Source organism: Entelurus aequoreus, linkage group LG23 (assembly GCF_033978785.1).
Source record: "Entelurus aequoreus isolate RoL-2023_Sb linkage group LG23, RoL_Eaeq_v1.1, whole genome shotgun sequence".
NCBI classification, from domain to species: Eukaryota; Metazoa; Chordata; class Actinopteri; order Syngnathiformes; family Syngnathidae; genus Entelurus; species Entelurus aequoreus.
This window is the reverse complement of record NC_084753.1, coordinates 11899204-11919897: the sequence shown is the minus strand read 5'-3', so window position 1 is coordinate 11919897 and position 20694 is coordinate 11899204. Positions and strand designations below refer to the sequence as shown.

The 20694-nt window shown below is 39.4% G+C and overlaps 1 protein-coding gene across 2 annotated transcripts in view; it reads right to left on the bottom strand.

The window, feature by feature from the left end:
- slc24a4b (solute carrier family 24 member 4b) overlaps positions 1–20694 on the bottom strand; it is a 109220-nt gene that overhangs the window by 17843 nt on the left and 70683 nt on the right. For both annotated transcript variants that reach the window (XM_062034844.1, XM_062034843.1), the window contains exons 4-10: positions 16364–16438; positions 16176–16260; positions 15901–16004; positions 15740–15814; positions 15640–15665; positions 13640–13693; positions 2813–2904 (exon numbers count right to left, since the gene is read on the bottom strand). In XM_062034844.1, coding sequence (XP_061890828.1) covers positions 2813–2904; positions 13640–13693; positions 15640–15665; positions 15740–15814; positions 15901–16004; positions 16176–16260; positions 16364–16438 — 511 coding nt within the window. The remainder of the gene's footprint in view (positions 1–2812; positions 2905–13639; positions 13694–15639; positions 15666–15739; positions 15815–15900; positions 16005–16175; positions 16261–16363; positions 16439–20694) is intronic.

Sequence of the window (20694 nt, the reverse complement as noted above, 5' to 3'; positions counted from 1 at the left end):
GAATCCCATGCAGCCCTAACTCTTCCGCTCAACCAACGCACGGAGAGGGGGGTGGGGGGGTTGATGTGTGGGGGGATTTGGTGGTAGCGGGGGTGTATAATGTAGACCGGAAGAGTTAGGGCTGCATGGGATTCTGGGTAATGGTTGTGTTGTGTTTATGTTGTGTTACGGTGGGATGTTCTCCAGAAATGTGTTTTTCATTCTTTTTTGGTGTGGGTTCACAGTGTGGCGCATATTTGTAACGTAACAATGTTAAAGTTGTTTGATACGGTTACCGTCAGTGTAAGCTGTGTGGCTGATGAGTAAGTATGCTTTGCTGTCTCCTGTGTGTGCAAGTAATAACAACACGCAACATGTGGCTGGACAGGTACGCTGTATGTAAATGCAATAGAGGACAATTACTGCAGTGCAATTAGGGCACGCCCTTTATGTAGTAATTAGAGTGTAAATAGGATTATTTTTTCCCTGGGAGTAATCTATGAGAGACACTGACATCCATAAGTCTCCTGGGAAAATCGGGGGGGTCGGCATGTATGTAGCTGAGCCGCATCAGAGTGGTCAAGGAGCCGCATGCGGCTCCGGAGCCGCGGGTTGCCGACCCCTGTCCTAGTGGGACGTGCAACAAGGACCTGCCTTGGGAGACGCTCGTGAGTCATCCGCACGAGATGCCCGAACCACCTAAGCTGGTTCCTTTCCAAGCGAAGGAGCAGCGGCTCTACTCCGAGTCTCTCTCGGGTGACTGCACTTCTCACCCTATCTCTAAGGGAGATGCCAGCCACCCTTCTGAGGAAACTCATTTCGGCCGCTTGTATCCGCGATCTTATTCTTTCGGTCATAACCCACACTTCATGACCACAGGTGAGAGTAGGAATGTAGAGCTTTGCCTTCTGGCTCAGCTCTCGTTTCGTCTCAACAGTGCGGCAGAGAGACTGCAATACTGCCCCAGCTGCTCCGATTCTCCGGCTGATTTCCTTCTCCATCTTTCCCTCACTCGTGAACAATACCCCGAGATACTTAAACTCCTCCACCTGGGACAGAGTCTCGTTCTCTACCTGGACTGTACAAACCATCGGTTTCCTGCTGAGAACCATGGCCTCAGATTTGGAGATGCTGATCCTCTTTCCACTCGGCTGCGAACCGATCCAGTGAGAGCTGAAGGTCACGAACCGAAGGTGTCATCAGGACCACATCATCTGCAAACAGCAGTGACGCAACCTTTAGCCCCCCGAGGCGTATACCCTCTCCGCCATGGTCACGACTCTGCCTAAAAATCCTGTCCATGAACATAAACAGGATAGGTGACAGAGCGCAGCCCTGGCGGAGACCAACCCCCACTGGAAACGGATCCGACTTAAATCCAAGCACCCGGACCTAATCATGACCTTGACTCAATTAATTATTGTGGCCACTAGGTGTCACCCAAAAAAACATTACCGCCCCATATATCTAAAGACATCATAAATCCATTCCAGATAGTAATAAATAGTTTAGTGTTTTTCATACCGACCACTGCTCTCTGAATAATATCACTTCATCAAACCTTTTTCCAACATTCCATGATAAAAGTACAGTATGATTCCTGATTGCATATTGCATCAATATCGGCCAATAATCGTCTTCAATATGGTATCAGAAGTGATAGTTGTTGTGATGACATTGCTAGCATGGCTTACATTGTTTTCAAGTGACAGAGTACCAGTCATGGAGCTGCAACGATGCATTCAGGCATCGGATATTTTCTAGCATCCAACATCAAACAACTCTTCCCTCAACCACGACCACTGAAGCTGACAAGCCAAATACTAGAGTCCGTGAACATTGCTCCAAAGTACGGATTTTGTGTTGACTTATTGACATGTGCTGAGCCAGTAATACACGATAAAACAAGGTGGCTTCCCAGTTTACCGCCTATTTCATCATACCCGCCAGGCGAACGGCTGATTTTACGACTTCCAGCGCTGACGTCAGACAACCCTGTGACTCGCGTCCCATATGTGACCATAGGGTGAACGGATATACTTCAGTACTAAGACTATGGTGCCCATGAACAGTTAGCTTGGGTGCCCAAAGTGTGGCACATGGGCTATCTGCGGCCCGTGGCTCCTTTGTCATTGGCCTTAAGTACCTTACCAAAAAAAAAAAAAAAACAGCAAAAATTGGGAAAGCAAAAAGGTTGTCAGCCAATAACACAAAAACTATAACTTAATGGGAACTTCTGCTTTGTGCAATGGTACTTGCACTACAACTGTAGTTCTTATGTGTGCCTTCCAGAAGAACACTATTTCTACGAAATATGCACGTTTTACTTATGTTACAACAGTTAGTATATTTGCAGCTAACATCTACAACATGTTTTCTCCAGTTGGAAATATAATTCTTGTAGGCTGAAAGGTAAACATTTCTACTGACACATGATATAAATATTCTTTTTGGACCCAATTTACCTTCCAATTGTGACAAATATTGACGTTTGTTATTGTCTTCAACCGCTGTAGGTAACAAAAGCTAGCTGTTGGTGTTCTTTGTGTTTGTATAGTCATTTTAAGTGTACAACTCGAGAGGTTCCACTGTCATTTAATTTCTACCAAAGTCAAGTTATTGCAGTCATAAAACTGGAATTGAGCTTCCGATTTTTTTTTTCCCAGCAGGGAGAATAATCAGATGAAGCAAATGGATCAGAAAGAACATGACAGAAAAAGCCAGAACTTCCTGTTTCGGTAACAGTTTCCACTTCCTGTCTGCTTAGCCTTACCTTTTTTCAGCAAGGGAACGGACGGGTCGTCGTCCCAATAACTTTGATAAGTTGTATTACCGTCCTCCATCTCACTGCTGGCCGCCGCGTTGCCGTTGGCCACGTTCTTCTTGGAGCTGCCCATGAAGAACGACTGCATGCTGGAGTTGAACCTGGCGAAGAGATGGCAGGCCAGCCTTCAATCTGAGTATTTCCACCAATACAACCAATACACATATATGCATATATACCGGTACATACATACTAGGGGTGTGGGAAAAAATCGATTCGAATTCGAATCGCGATTCTCACGTTGTGCGATTCAGAATCGATTCTTATTTTTTTTAAATCTATTTTTTTTAATTATTTTTTTTAATATACAGGTATATATATATATATATATATTTATTTATTTATTTATTTTTTTAATTAATCAATCCAACAAAACAATACACAGCAATACCATAACAATGCAATCCAATTCCAAAACCAAAACCGACCCAGCAACACTCAGAACTGCAATAAACAGAGCAATTGAGAGGAGACACAAACATGACACAGAACAAACCAAAAGTAGTGAAACAAAAATGAATATTATCAACAACAGTATCAATATTAGTTACAATTTCAACATAGCAGTGATTAAAAATCCCTCATTGACATTATTTTTTTTTTTTTATTAATGTTTGTAATGATAATATCAATGAGGGATTTTTAATCACTATGTTGAAATTGTTACTAATATTGATACTGTTGTTGATAATATTCATTTTTGTCTCACTACTTTTAGATTGTTCCGTGTCATGTTTGTGTGTCCTCAATTGCTCTCAATTGCTCTGTTGAATTGGAAAAAAAAATCGATTCTGAATCGAATCGTGACCCCAAGAATCGATTTTGAATCGAATCGTGGGACACCCAAAGATTCCCAGCCCTAATACATACATACATACATACATACACACATAAAAACATATAACATATATATACATATACATACATAAATACATATACACATATACACACACAATTGCATTGTGTTTTCGATTGTAGCATTGATAAAATAGTATATAAACAAAGAATACACACTTTCTCTTAACTCTTTCGGCCCCATTGACTCCTGGTATATTACTATGCCTTTTGTATGAAAACCAAACAAAACTATCTTGCCGATTAAAAAACAAAAAATATTGTTAAGGTGTAATTGCGCCTTTTAACCACTAGATGGCGCCAGAACTTTGATGAGCGTAAAAGCGCAGTTATATAAGACAGTGGCCCCCAACCTTTTTGTAGCTGGGGACCGGTCAACGCTTGAAAATTTGTCCCACGGACCGGGAGGGGAGTTTTTTTGTTTGTTTTTTGTCATAAAGAAATACAATCATGTGTGCTTACGGACTGTATCCCTGCAGACTGTATTGATCTATATTGACATACACAATATGTATATATTGTGGGGTTTTGTTTTTTTTTGTTTTTTTTTGTTTTTAATTTCTTGCACGGACCGGTACCAATCGGTCCCGGGCCGCGGCCAGGTGGTTGGGGACCACTGATATAAGACATGCCAGCTATATAGAAGGCACTGTAAAATATATATGTTTTGTCTGCTTTTCTACAGCATCAAAATCAATGTCATGAAATGTTGACCTAATTACCTCAAATATTCCATCCTGAAACTTGTATTTAAAATTTTTACATATTTAGTATTTTCCCTTTATATATTAAAAAAAAACACGTTATTTTTTACCAAAAACATACATAATACGAATGTTATATTAACAGATATATTTGAAGTTGTTAAAAGATTACACTTTTTTTTTTTTTTTTTGCTGACTTATGACATTTTAATGAGGGGGTCCCTTTTGGGTCCTAAGAGTATATGGTCAATCGTAATGTTGCACAAGGTTTTAAAATAGTAGTTTTCATCGTCAACACGTACAGGCAGAAACTGTTTTCTTTTATGCGTTTTCTTTACCTTTTTTCCCCCTTACTTGCACTCCATTGCACCTTTTATTTGTTTTTTTGTTTGTAATTATGCTTATATTTGAACATTTTTAAATTCTACTTTATATTTTGCCAGTTGCTTCCTACATTTAATTTGACTAAAGTTACTGCTATTTTGGCTTCATTTCTTATGTTAGTTGTTTTTGCACCAATACACCAAGACTTGAAAATTATGAAAAACAATTCTGATGCTGATGTGTAGCTACTATAAGTTGTCCCGATACCAATATTTCAGTACCGGTACGAAAAGAAGACCACGACAAAATCTTATTGGCTTAATTCAACAGAAAATCTTATGATACATTAAACAAACATTGCTTATTGCAATCAAATAATAATGTCATTAAATAAGATAAACATACTAGACAACTTCTCTTATAGTAAGCAAGCAAACAAAGGCTGCTAATTGGCTGCTGACCAGTAACATTGTGTCATTTCCCATGCTATTATTCTGTCAAAATTACAATGGAATAGCTAACAAGGCTAACAAGAGCATACGCTAAGCAGCTTTTGCAGAGCGGCACGCTTCAACTTTATGGTTCGTTTTTAAGCCAAAGTGCATCCGTTCTCCCTCTGTCTCCACACCGTTTCTGCTTGTTAGTACTCCGTGCGTGTGCATTGCTTAATATGCGCGGCGGCTGGTTTTACCAGCAATGTCACGACGCCACGCAAAAGTCATGCCCGGAAAAAATATATACAATACAGGTATTTTTCAAAAGCAGTATAGTACCATTTTTAATTCATTAGTACCGCAGTACTTTATTAATACCGGTATACCGTACAACCCTAGTAGCTATGCGACTTGTTTTTTTCATGTTAAAGCAGCAGCTTGTGGTGAAACTTAGCATTTCCTTTAGTAATCAGGGAGATTATTGTTAGTATCAATGATAGCATGAGGAATCTATCAGTGAAATTAGAATTTTTCTACATTGATAAAAATCGAAATTTCCAAACACAAATTTCCTGAATGTAGCCTCAGGGAAAGCAGTTTGGCCCCTTCTTAAGTCCGATTTTTTTTTTGCATCGGTAAGGAAAGGTATGCTAATTTTAAGGCATGTCCTGATTAACATTTTTGGATCCAATTTAGAGTCTTGATCCGATACTTTGACGATGTTTTATAAACGTTTTATAAACCTTATTCTTTGTATAATTTGCTGATATTGTGGCAAATCAGATGTGGTATTGATTGCTACATACAATTGTTTTTAACAAAATAAAGTGGCTAGTGCACAATAACTAAAAAAAAATAAAAAACCTTCCTGTATGCAAAGACTTACAAGCTGACTTTGCAAACAAAAAAAACTACCAAATAATTATTTCACAATGATAAAAATAAAAATATGGATTCAACCAATTTAGTATCGTTTATACACTGATACGATAGCAGGTATCGATCACTCCTACTTTATAATTAAGATGTTGCGGTTAGCTTCTTGTGTCGTCCTGCTCGGTGTGTGTGTGTGTAACATGCTAGTCCTCCAGTGATAGTAATACTTGAAATTTTAGTTTTTGACCATGGTGGTGAGCATTAGTATCTCAGAAGTGACTTTGCATTGTGGATGGACGCCACGAGACATGCACCCTCCTGGAATTCCTTTAGCTCAGCAGGAGTCGGTCATCAGCGTCCACCGTAGAGGGATTTTTCTCCTCGTTGGAAATTAATGAGCTCGAATCACCACGCAAGACGGCCTACTTTCTGCAGAACGCCACGATCGCACGCGAAGCTGGGAACGGTCGCTCCCGCGTCACGAGGTCCGAAGACAGACGATCACAACGCCTCCTTGTGAGGAGAAACGAGAGCAGCTCTGTTGTCGTCCCACCGGACAAAACACTCCTGCAAACGATCACGCTGCTCCCTTTGGTCTCACGTTGTAATTTGAGCTCATGAATAAAGATTCAAACTTCCCAGGAAATCCTTCATCTTCCCATTCCAAGGCTCAATTTAATTGGTTTTGTGCTCTTCCACGTGTTTTATGGGGTACAGTTTGTCATCTGAGTTGTTTCCAAGGCAATGCTTTCCAACTAAAACCTCCTACAGTGGGACTTCCGTTCCCAGTGAGAATGGGTGTATCGGCCTAAATATTGATAGCATGGGTGGGTATTGATATCAAATCGATACTGTTGTGGTTTCTCTTGTGTACGTGCAACAAATTGCGTCAGGGCAAACAGCAGCTCTAGCTGTATATTTTCACTTACAGACACGGTCAAAAGTTTACATACGGTAGGCATGGTGTTCCTGGGACTAAAGGCCTCACCTTTTCACCTCCAAACATATTGCTGGGTATTGTGGCCAAACAGCTCAATTCTTGCTTCATCTGACCACAGAACTTTCCTCCAGAAGGTCTTATCTTTGTCCATGTGACTTCAGATGAAACAAAAATTGAGCTGTTTGGCCACAATACCCAGCAATATGTTTGGAGGAGAAAAGGTGAGGCCTTTAATCCCAGGAACACCAAACCTACCGTCAAGCACGGTGGTGGTGGTAGTATTATGCTCTGGGCCTGTTTCTCTGCCAATGGAACTGGTGCTTTAAATGGGACAATGAAAAAGGAGGATGACCTCCAAATTCTTCAGGGTAACATAAAATCATCAGCCCGGAGGTTGGGTCTTGGGCGCAGTTGGGTGTTCCAACAGGACAATGACCCCAAACACACGTCAAAAGTGATAAAGGAATGGCTAAATCAGGCTAGAATGAAGGTTTTAGAATGGCCTTCTCAAAGTCCCGACTTAAACGTGTGGACAATGCTGAAGAAACAAGTCCATGTCAGAAAACCAACACATTTAGCTGAACTGCACCAATTTTGTCAAGAGGAGTGGTCAAAAATTCAAGCAGAAGCTTGTGGATGGCTACCAAAAGCGCCTTATTGCAGTGAAACTTGCCAAGGGACATGTAAGCAAATATTAACATTGCTGTATGTATACTTTTGACCCAGCAGATTTAGTCACATTTTCAGTAGACTCATAATAAACTCATAAAAGAAACAAACTTCATGAATGTTTTTTGTGACCAACAAGTATGTGCTCCAATCACTCTATCACAAAAAAAAATAAGAGTTGTAGAAATTAGTGGAAACTCAAGACAGCCATGACATTATGTTCTTTACAAGTGTATCTAAACTTTTGATCGCGACTGTAAATAAGTGTGTAATTAGACATGGAGTTTTAAATATAATTTAATACATTGTTTTCTATAGTTGCATTACGTGATAAAAAAGTCATGTATTTATAACTTAACATGACTGCAAATTGTTAGTTGCTTTTTTTTTTTAGGAATGTTGCCCATCATCCACAATCCTCATGTAATAGTGAAAAACTGTTAGCAAGAGGCGGCTAACAACGCAGGTAAAGTGCTTTAAATAACGTCCGACAGCTTTTAATAAAAATCAGGGGGGTCCAAACTGCGACCCACGGGCCAAGTGCGGCCTGCCGGCGACTTCAATTTGACCCGGGAGACGTCATTGGTTTCATATGGAACCTGGCCCGCAACTAATTTTAAATAGCTGACAATCTCTGTAGCCATGTGTACATGGACAAAATGTATTTAATCTGATTATCGTTCGGATTAGAATGTTCCTGTGTACATGGATGCTGAAAAAAAATTATGAAAAGCGCTTTATAGATAGTTTGATGGCTCCAGCACCCCCCGCGACCCCAAAAGGGACAAGCGGTAGAAAATGGATGGATGGCTGGTCTAATTATGACCTACATTTTCATGCTTCACACCTTAAATTGGAATATTTTACACAGCACACACCATAAATGAAAAGGTGTGCTATTGTTTGTGCTATGGCGCCATCTTTTGGACGAGTTTGCTCACCGCAGACGATGAAGAAGCAGTAGACTTCCAATTTCAATAAACATGGCTTTGTGCATTTCTGCGTGTCCGACGTTATCACTGCATTTATTTATCATTTCTTCCTTCTGTTCACTACTTTTGTTTTATCGCATATGCAAAACCCAAAACCAGTGAAGTTGGCACGTTGTGTAAATTGTAAATAAAAACAAAATACAATGATTTGCAAATCCTTTTCAATTTATATTCAATTGAATAGCCTGCAAAGACAAGATATTTAATGTCCGAACTGAAAAACTATTTTTTTTTTGTAAATAATCATTAACTTAGAATTTAATTGGCAGCAACACATTGCAAGCAAGAGGGCACAGGGGCATTTTAAACCACTGTGTTACATGGCCTTTCCTTTTAACAACACTCAGTAAACGTTTGGGAACTGAGGAGACCAATTTTTGAAACTTTTCAAGTGGAATTATTTCCCATTCTTGCTTGATGTACCGCTTAAGTTGTTCAACAGTCCGGGGTATATGAATATGACCAATGTATGATCTTGTCACGACTTGGTATCGGATTGATACCCAAATTTGTGGTATCATCCAAAACTAATGTAAAGTATCAAACAACAGAAGAATAAGTGATTATTACATTTTAACAGAAGTGTAGATAGAACATGTTAAAATAGAAAGTAAACAGATATTAACAGTAAATGAACACGTAGATTAATAATTCTACCACTTGTCCTTAATAATTTTGACAAAATAATAGAATTATAAATGACAATATGTTACTGCATATGTCAGCAGCTAAATTAGGAGCCTTTGTTTGTTTATTTAGTACTAAAAGACAAGTTGTCTAGTATGTTCACTATTTTATTTAAGGACAAACTCGCAATAAGAAACATATGTTTAATGTACCCTAAGATTTTTTGTTAAAATAAAGCCAATAATGCTATTTGTTGTAGTCCCCTTTTTTTTTTTTTTTTTTTTTTTTTTTAAATGTATTTATTTTTATTTTTCTATTTTAGCTAAGTACCGTGTGACTTGTTGAAAAGTGGACTAGCAAAGTAAGATTTTCATTGTATGGCAAACTGTCTGTTTAACTGTGCATATGACAATAAACAATCTTGAATCTTGAATTTAGAAAAGTACCGAAAAGTATCAAAATAATTTTGGCACCAACATATTGGTATCGAGACAACACTAGTACAGAATATCATGAGACACCAAAAAAATCAAATAAAAGAAATGTTCATAAACACAGAATATCTTTTCAGCAAGTTCCTCCAATCGCATCATTAAAAAAGTGTAAATTATTCATGCGACGACTACGTCCCCTCAGCATCGTTGCAGACCCTGCAGCATGTCTTCTAATTAACAGACGGCCTTCTAAAAGCGAGTTTATTTCCAATATTGCACCCAAAATATGGTGATGTATTAAATAAGCTCTGCTTCTTCCTACTCCTTTTCGAACATGTTGAAAAGAGAAACCGGAAACTGTGATGTATCATGTTGTATGCTTGCATGTTCCAAATAAACTCAAACTCTAAAAACATTTCCAGCTTAGCTTTTACTTTTTTTTTTTATATTCCCTTCACGCTCCATTTTGACCGGGATGACCTAAAATGGCCAGGGGATATTTTAGGAGAGGGGGGCGGGGGAGGGGTCATACGAGAGCAGCATCCCACAGCAAGTTGCGTCTTCGCGGCAGACCGAGGGAGGCGTGAGGAGAGATCCCGCTAAGCCGCTGCTGAGAGTGCAACACAGATTAGCAGCTGGACGCACACACACACATGCACACACAAACACACACACACATGGCATGCGAGTACGACAACACGGGCATCGTGGACAGAGTCTATTTTGACACCACCATGTCGCACTAACAATAAATACAGCGGACTGAATATTGATGATGCAGCAATATAAGCTAACACACACACACACACTATATTGCCAAAAGTATTTGGCCACCTGCCTTGACTCACATATGAACTTGAAGTGCCATCCCGTTCCTATCCTGGAGCATTCAAAGTTCCTTCAGGTCAGGACTCTGTGCAGGCCAGTCAAGTTCATCCACACCAGACTCTGTCATCCATATCTTTATGGACCTTGCTTTGTGCACTGGTGCACCGTCATGTTAGAAGAGGAAGGGGTCCGCTTCCAAACTCCAGACTCCAAATTCCAAATTCCAAACTCCAGACTCCAAATTCCAGACTCCAAATTCCAAATTCCAAATTCCAAATTCCAAATTCCAAATTCCAGACTCTGTCATCCATATCTTTATGGACCTTGCTTTGTGCACTGGTGCACCGTCATGTTGGAAGAGGAAGGGGTCCGCTTCCAAACTCCAGACTCCAAATTCCAAATTCCAAACTCCAGACTCCAAATTCCAGACTCCAAATTCCAAATTCCAAATTCCAGACTCTGTCATCCATATCTTTATGGACCTTGCTTTGTGCACTGGTGCACAGTCATGTTGGAAGAGGAAGGGGTCCGCTTCCAAACTCCAGACTCCAAATTCCAAATTCCAAATTCCAAACTCCAGACTCCAGACTCCAAATTCCAGACTCCAAATTCCAGACTCCAAATTCCAGACTCCAAATTCCAAATTCCAAATTCCAAATTCCAGACTCTGTCATCCATATCTTTACGGACCTTGCTTTGTGCACTGGTGCACCGTCATGTTGGAAGAGGAAGGGGCCCGCTCCAAACTGTTCCCACAAGGTTGGGAGCATGGAATTGTCCAAAATGTTTTGGTATCCTGGAGCATTCAAAGTTCCTTTCACTGGAACTAAGGGGCCAAGCCCAACTCCTGAAACACAACCCCACACCATAATTCCTCCTCCACCAAATTTACACCACTGCATCCGATGATGTGCATTGGACTTGGTGATGTATGGCTTAGATGCAGCTGCTCGGCCATGGAAACCCACTCAATGAAGCTCTCTGCGTACTGTACGTGGGCTAATTGGAAGGTCACATGAAGTTTGGAGCTCTGGAGCAACTGACTGTGCAGAAAGTCTTTGCACTTTTGCGCTTCAGCATCCGCTGACCCGTCTGCCTACCACTTCATGGCTGAGTTGCTGTTGTTCCCGAACTCTTCACTTTTAGTATAATAAAGCAGACGGTTGACTTTGGAATATTTAGGAGGGAGGAAATTTCACCACTGGATTTGTTGCCTATGACAGTTCCACGCTGGAAATCACTGAGAGCGGCCCATTCTTTCACAAATGTTTGTAGAAACAGTCTCCATGCCTAAGTGCTGGATTTTATTCACCTGTGATTAGGACACCTGATTCTCATCATTTGGATGGGTGGCCAAATACTTTTGGCAATATAGTGTATCAACATTCAAGGCATATTTTGCAGATTTACAAAAATTACTGTGAATTCCAGACAATAAGCCGTTACGTTTTCTGCTCATTTATGGGGTTTTCTTCGCAGACGGCCATCATGCAAATAATTAAGCAGAGACGCTGAGATGACGTGTTATTGTTTGTGCTGTGGCGCCATCTTTTGGATGAGTTTGCTCACTGCAGGCGCTGCAGGGGTGTCAAACGTGCGGTTGTATCCAACCCGTGAGATGAGTTTGCCAAGTAGGAAAATGAGCTGAAATTTGTGAGTGAAAGAAACTGTTCTATATGTGTCCATTAGATGTTGCAATTTTTTGTATCTTTGTAGATGATGCTACATATGTTAAACAAAAATAATAATAAACCCATATGTTTTTCACCAGTAGAGGAAAATGATCAAACTACATAAATAACATCCTGTAATTTGATTTTGATATAATTGTTTTATCTTGATAGATTGAAAATGAACACCATTGAGTTGACTGATGAACATTATTACATAATTCATTCAGAAAGTATAAATAACGAGAAATAAAGATAGAATACTATTAACCGCAACATGTAAGTGTGAAAAAAAAAACATCTATCTTAGCGGTTAGCATGGCTTCTAGTATTCTCCTAGAGCGGGGGTCGGCAACCCGCGGCTCTAGAGCCGCATGCGGCTCTTTAGCGCCGCCTTGTGGCTCTCTGGAGATTTTTCAAAAATGTATGAAGAATGGAAAAAGATGAGGGGGAAAAAAAATCTATTTTTTTGTTTTAGTATGGTTTCTGTAAGAGGACAAACATGACACAAACCTCCCTAATTGTTATAAATCACACTGTTTATATTAAACATGCTTCACTGATTCGAGTATTTGGCGAGCGCCGTTTTGTCCTACTTATTTTGGCGGTCCTTGAACTCACCGTATAGTTTGTTTACATGTATAACTTTCTCCGACTTTTTAGGACGTGTTTTATGCCACTTTTTCTGTCTCATTTTTGTCCACCACACTTTTAACGTTGTGCGTGAATGCACAAAGGTGAGTTTTGTTGATGTTATTGACTTGTGTGGAGTGCTAATCAGACATATTTGGTCACTGCATGACTGCAAGCTAATCGATGCTAACATGCTATTTAGGCTAGCGATATGTACATCATTTGTAGCTATATTTGAGGTCATTTAGTTTCCTTTAAGTCCTCTTAATTACATTTATATCTCATGACACATGTAATATGGCTTTTAATTTTTTGCGGCTCCAGACAGATTTGTTTTTGTATTTTTGTTCCAATATGGCTCTTTCAACATTTTGGGTTGCCGACCCCTGTCCTAGAGTGTGCAGTGTAGCATGTTTAGCTATTCCTCATCCTCCAGTGATAATGATACATGTAATTTGGAGGCGAGGACTAGTGATTTACAAGCGGCTTGGCACTGGGGAGGGACGTTAGCCGCCAGCAAAGACGCTACATTGTGTTGAGGACGTGTCCGTCGGCTTGTCGCTGTCAAATGTTGCTAGAATGTGTCATCAACATGTATGCAACAGTTTTAAAATCTCTTTCATCAGCCAATGTGTATCATTTATACAATAATTATATCATCCTAAACCACAGGTACAGTACTGCATAAAAGTGTACTAGTTTTTCCATTTACAGTATTTGCTTCCTTTTGACTCAAGGAAGACGTTATTTGTCTATTGTGGCACATCTTTATCCAGATCTGCACCAAAATAAAACAGATGCCTTTCGCAGTTGGGGAAAATTGGTAGCGGCAGACCAGACGAGCACTTACTTCATGATCAGGATGTACCCTGCATACATGACCACCAGGACTAAACTCTCCCACCTGGAAGACAAACAAAAATCCCACATTTGAAACTAGTTTTGTAAAAATAAAAATAAATAATGAACATGAACTAATAACTAGTTTGTTACACAGTATTTGTAGTTGACTGTAAAACCTTTGTTTACTGTCATCATCCTGATCCGAGATGATCATCAAGTGTGTCCTGATCCAATATTGATAACAGATATTGGTCTGATACCAGCAAAAAAAAAAAAAAAAAAAAAGTATCGAATATCGGCTCGTGTGTAAAAATGTCCGATACAAGCAGTTGACTTGTGTAAAGCTGAACAGTTAACGTCTAAACGTACTCCAATTATTTTACTAAAGTCATTTACAAAAAAGGTAAACATGCTATGCTAAAGGCTACTAGGAGCTTGCAGCTGCACAACAGCCAAGCACACAATAGCACACAAGCTAGACATACGTAATGATTGAACAACATTGCAGTGTAAAATATCACTTTTGTCAATATAAAAAAGCATCAAATATTTATAGTTTTCTTATTAATCACACATACAAAGTCTCCAAGGCAGAAGCGCATCAGAAAGCATCCAGTAACAGATGTGTCCGCATCATTCAATTTACTGCGTTATGAGATTAACTTTATGATTTTGGCTACTGGGTGTCGTCCAAAGAACGAATTAACACTCTACTTCAAAAGCATACATCTTTCATAAGGTTAGAGATCTTTCATGTATTAGTTTCACTATATCAAGCCTTTAATATTCCACACTTCCATCCAACCTGATTACTGCAAAGAGGAATGTGCCAAGCTTGTGGCATCGTATTCGAAAAGACTTGAGGCATCAACTAAGTATTGAGCAAAGGGTCTGAATACTTATGTACAAGTGAGTTTTTAGTTTTTCTTTTCTTTTAATATATTAAAAATAAAACAACAAAAACACTTCACATTGTCATTATGGGGAATTGTGTGTAGAATTTTGAGGACAAAAATGTTATTCAAGTTCGGAATAAGACCTTAACATAAAATGTGGAAAAAGGGAAGCGCTGTGAATACTTCCCAGTTACAGTGTATGTGTGTACTATACCACTAATTGTTTCCTACGCTTTGAACCCTGCGGCTAATTTATGGATTTTTCTTCGCTGACGACCATAAAGCAAATTGTTTTCATTAAACACATGCAAAGCCACTGAAAAGGTGTGTTATTGTTTGTGCTAAGGCGCCATCTTTTGGACGGGTTCGCTTACTGAATGGCTACAGTGTTTCCTGCTGTTTAAAACTTTGAACCACAAGTATAAGTGTCTTGTAGCCGTCCATAGCGTTTCTACTCGAAATGATTCTTCATTCATCACTCCAAGCAACCTTTGTAAGTTTTACAATGCAACTAAAACTTTTTTCTTACTAAACCGTTCCATGTGTGATGTGTGTTGCAGTGTTTTCACGCATTTTTGTACGTGCTATGGTAATGTAATCAAGCTAGCGTCGTTAGCATTGGCTAATATGTTAACACATTTACGAGTGTGTGTTAGCATTATTGACTTACAATGGCATTTTTTTTGTACGGTTTCAGTTCCGTAAATTCAACAAAACGTCACCGTGGAGTTATGGAGTCTGTTTAGCTGATAGGAGAGCTAGTTTCCGCAGCCTGTAGGTCCATGACGATGACTTCTGTTTTGTTTGATAGGCCGTTTTACTGCCGTGTTACAGACACCGTTTGGAAACAATTAAGGTATGTAAATTTACAAAATTGTTGTGTAAATAACTAATTTCACAGCGTATATATCTGCGACTTATACAAGGAAATGTTATATTTTTGGGAATTTAGTGAGTGCAACTTATATACCGGTGCGCTCTATAATCCAGAAAATACGACTTTTGTGACTCTTGAAGAATGAGCTCAGCAATAATGACATCAGTTGCAACCACAATAGAAACTTTTGGCAAACCAATTCAATGAAATTCCTTCAAAAATGTGCTAACTCACCACACAATCTTCTCGTCGTAGATGAACTGGAATAAAGGAAGAAAAAAACATTGGCGCTTTTCCATGAAAAAATATGATATTTATGATGTTTTCAACTTACTGCAATAAGAGCGATGACGGACAGGATGTAGTAGAAGGAATCTCGGAAAACTGCCCACCAAGTTAACATGACCACCTGGAAAAACGCATTTTAAGTTTGTACACACTTCTGCTTTGTCACCTCATTTTTAGAGACACACACACACACACACACACACACACCTGTCCTGCAAAGATCCCACAGACTCCAATGATGCACAGGATGTTGAAGACGGCTGAGCCAACAATGGTCCCCACCCCCACGTCTCCATGGGTGATGAAGACACCTGCGCACACAAGCAGGCGGCAAATGAGAATCAAGTCGTGACGGCCACCATCTGCGTAAGTGTGTAAGTGTGTGTGTGTGTGTGTGTGTGTGTGTGTGTGTGTGTGTGTGTGTGTGTGTGTGTGTGTGTGTGTGTGTGTGTGTGTGTGTGTGTGTGTGTGTGTGTGTGTACCTATGACCGAGGCAAAAAGCTCGGGCGCAGAGCTGCCAGCTGCCATGAAGGTGGCGCCGGCGACGTCTTCACTGAGGTGAAGTTTCTGCATGAACAGAGAGAGGAACAACAAAAAAATACTGACTTTGTCGCACAAAAAAAACAGTAATATGCAAAAAAAAAAAAAAAAAAGAAAACTTCTTAAGTACCTCACAGATCTTCTCCAGTGACGTGACAAAGTACTCGTCACATGTGATAGCGAGGGCCAGGAACATGTAGAGGGCCTGGATGGAGGCAGCAGATTTAAAAAAATAAATCAAAGTAGGTTTACTTTATTCATTTTTTTTCCAACACTGTAGGGCTAAAAAAAAAAGTAAGCAATATGTAAAATATATGTACATAAAACCCAAAACCAGGGAAGATGACACGTTGTGTAAACCGTAAATAAAAACAGAATACAATGATTTGCAGATCTTTTTCAACCTATATTCATTTGAATAGACTGCAAAGACAAGATATTTAATTTTCGAACTGGAAAACTGTTATTTTTTTTGCAAATATTAGCTCATTTGGAATTTGATGCCTGCAACATGTTTAAAAAAAAGCTGGCACAAGTGGCAAATAAGACTGAGACTCATTAAACACTTATTTGGAACATCCCACAGGTGAACGGGCTAATTGGGAACAGGTGGGTGCCATGATTGGGTATAAAAGCAGCTTCCATGAAACGCTCAGTCATTCACAAACAAGGATGGGGCGAGGGTCACCACTTTGTCAACAAATGTGTGAGCAAATTGTTGAACAGTTTAAGAACAACATTTCTCAACCAGCTATTGCAAGGAATTTATGGATTTCACCATCTACGGTCCATAATATCATCAAAAGGTTCAAAGAATCTGGAAAAATCACTGCACGTAACATTGAATGCCTGTGACCTTGGATCCCTCAGGCGGTACTGCATCAAAAACCGACAGTGTGTAAAGGATATCACCACATGGGCTCAGGAACACTTCAGAAAAGCACTGTCAGTAACTACAGTTCGTCGCTACATCTGTAAGTGCAAGTTAAAACTCTACTATGCAAAGCCAAAGCCATTTATCAACAACACCCAGAAACGCCGCCGGCTTCGCTGGGCCCGAGCTCATCCAAGATGGACTGATGCAAAGTGGAAAAGTGTTCTGTGGTCTGACGAGTCCACATTTCAAATTGTTTTTGGAAACAGTGGACGTCGTGTCTTTTGGCACAAAGAGGAAAAGAACCATCCGGATTGTTATAGGCGCAAAGCCAGAAAAAGCCAGCATCTGTGATGGTATGGGGGTGTATTAGTGCCCAAGACATGGGTAACTTACACATCTGTGAAGGCGCCAATAATGCTGAAAGATACATACAGGTTTTGGAGCAACATGTTGCCATCCAAGCGAGGTCTTTTTCATGGACGCCCCTGCTTATTTCAGCAAGACAATGCCAAGCCACATTCTGCACGTGTTACAACAGCGTGGCTTTGTAGTAAAAGAGTGCAGGTACTAGACTGGCCTGCCTTTAGTCCGGACCTGTCTCCCATTGAAAATATGTGGTGCATTTTGAAGCCTAAAATAGCACAACGGAGACCCCCGGATTGTTGAACAACTTAAGCTGTACATCAAGCAAGAATGGGAAAGAATTCCACCTGAAAAGCTTCACAAATTGATCTCCTCAGTTCCCAAACATTTACTTAAGGCCATGTAACAGTGGTGAACATGCCAACGTGCCAACTTTTTTTAAATGTGTTGATGCCATTAAATTCTAAGTTAATGATTATTTGCAAAAACAATTACGTTTCTCAGTTCGAACATTAAATATCTTGTCTTTACAGTCAATTGTTGAAAAAGATTTGTAAATCATTGTATTCTGTTTTTATTTACCATTTACACAACGTGTCAACTTCACTGGTTTTGGGTTATCCCGATTAATCGCATTTCTGTGGTTAACTCTTAATTAATCGCAATATTGCAGATACATGTTTTTACCTTCGACAGCTCATTTAAGTTTGTCATACTAACACAACATGGCACTGGTCATTTTTTTGCTTTATGCAAATGTTTAATAAACAGGTTTTTTTGTTTTTTTTTAACAGCTCAACACAAAATTGACAAACACTACTACACACGCTAAACATATTTTTCAAAATTCAACCTCAAAACTGGATTTTTCGGTTTCAAAGTTGATACTTTCAAGTACAAAGAGAAGCCAGAATTAATTTATGGTGATCATTTGTGTGATACGTGATTATTTTGAAAAATGGGTAGGATATTTTGCATTGTTACATTTGCAAAGCCTTTCATGAAAGTTTGTACATAGGCGGGGGGGTGAGAACCAACTTGAAAAAAAATGTGCATCAAATTCCAAAACACGCGCTTGCTTTTACAAAGTGACATCCCGAAGGGAGAGTTTGCACGCTCCCGCGCTCCCGTGGGGGGGTGTGTGTGGGGGGGGGGGGGGAGCAGGCGGCCTATTTTGGTAGCTGAGGTAAGATCTATAAATTATAGATCAGGTGTGAGATGAGGGCCTGGCTGCTTCAGTGCTCCATGTTGTCCACAGGGGACAGCACAGGCCAAGTTGGCTAGAGACAAAAAGTGTGAAAACATGCAATGTATGTAGGGACTATCCACAGAGGCACAATGCTGTAAAAAAAAAAAAAGAATAAAATAACGTTTAAAGCGTCTGAAGGGGGTTTTGTTTACGTTTTTTTGTGTAAGGACTTCACTGGGCTTAAAAAAAAAAAACATTTAAAAAATGATGGCACGTGATCTTATTGCAGTCTTGGAACAAGTTTTATCTTTAATTTACATTCTTACAACATCTAACACCTTGAAATTCCCTAGTGATTCCCATACTGAGGAGGGGGGGAACCCAATTCCCAGATTTAAATCAAAATATGGCATAAACACTATTCAGTCCCTCCTGAATTCCATGTTTTGTTTTTGTTTGGGTTTTTTCTAGAAAGTTGCAGAAAAAGTTGTTTTTTTTCCCCCAATATTAATTTGTTGTCTGTTTTAAGTAACCCTTGCAACCTTAACCTGAGAAACCACAGGGTTTCAACAAAAACACTACGTTGATGTTTTACTCGTTTTACACCACAGACACTAGATGACACTAAAAGCTCATACTCAGAGCTCATTAAAAAATGACTATTGTTTTAATTCACTTACATCCTTACCTATGGGTAAAATTAATCGTGCAAGTGGGTTTTCGTCTCACCTTTTGGAACAGAATTTTTAATGAAAACGGGTGTAAATGCATCTACTCAGGTGTCCCGATTACAAATCATTGTTGTATCAAACTGCTGTGTTTGCCCCTTGCCCGTGTATGAAAAGTGCTGTATAAATAGTCTGGTTTGAATGTAAATGGATTTTACTTTTTTATATGTTGATTATTGTTGCAAAATGGTAATGATGTATGTGATTTCTGATCGTTTGTGAGGGCATTTGGGTTTTGGCTGGTTAGTAAATAGAAAGTTGATTCTTCACCTCATTATGTTTGATCTCCAGTACTGCGTTCAAAGTCTACAAAATAGGGCTGTGAATCTTTGGGCACCACACGATTCGATTCTTGGGGGTAAAGATTTGATTCAAAACGATTCTCCATTCAAATTCACTACTTTTTTTGAAATAACAATGGATGCCAGTTTTATGATGAACTACATTCCTCCATAAAATAGATAAACAGCTATGAAAAATGTCTATATTACTTAAAGAAAACTGGTTTTTGTTTAATAAATAGTTACAAGTAGGGTTGCACGGTATACCGGTCGGTACTAGTATAGTAACGCTGTACTAATGAATCAAAAACGGTACTATACTCTGAAAAGTACCGGTTCCCCAATTATTTAAAAAATTATAATTTTTAATGGGCATGACGGCACGTCCTCACATCATGACATTGCTGGTTTACGAGCAGAGGAGCATGTTCGGCAGTGCACAATCACGGAGTACTTACAAGCAGACACAGTGTGTGGACAGAGAAGGGAGAACGGACGCATTTTGGCCTAAAAACTAAAACTAAAAGTGAAGTTATAACACTAAAACACCCTCAGGAAGAGGTGCTTTAAGACATGGCTAGCTAGCTAGCAGCTAACATCCATCCGCAGTCTGCAGTGTTTTAGCGACTTCTAAATCACTAATCCTCGTCTCCATGGCGACAAATAAAGTACGTTTTTTTTACAAGTATCATCTCGGCAGGACGAGGAATAGCTAAACATGCTTCACTACACACCGTAGCTCACCGGCGTCAAAATGTAAACAAACATGAATGGATCTACACCTTACATCCACTGTAATGATACCAAGTACAGGAGTGTATCTAGTCGATACTACTATATTTTTTATCGTCACAAAATCTTTATTTTTATTTTTTTATTTTTGTAATTTATATGTTTATAAACTCAGGAAATACTTCCCTGGACACATGAGGACTTTGAATATGACCAATGTATGATCCTGTAACTACTTGGTATCGGATCGATACTTACATGTGTGGTATCATCCAAAACTAATGTAAAGTA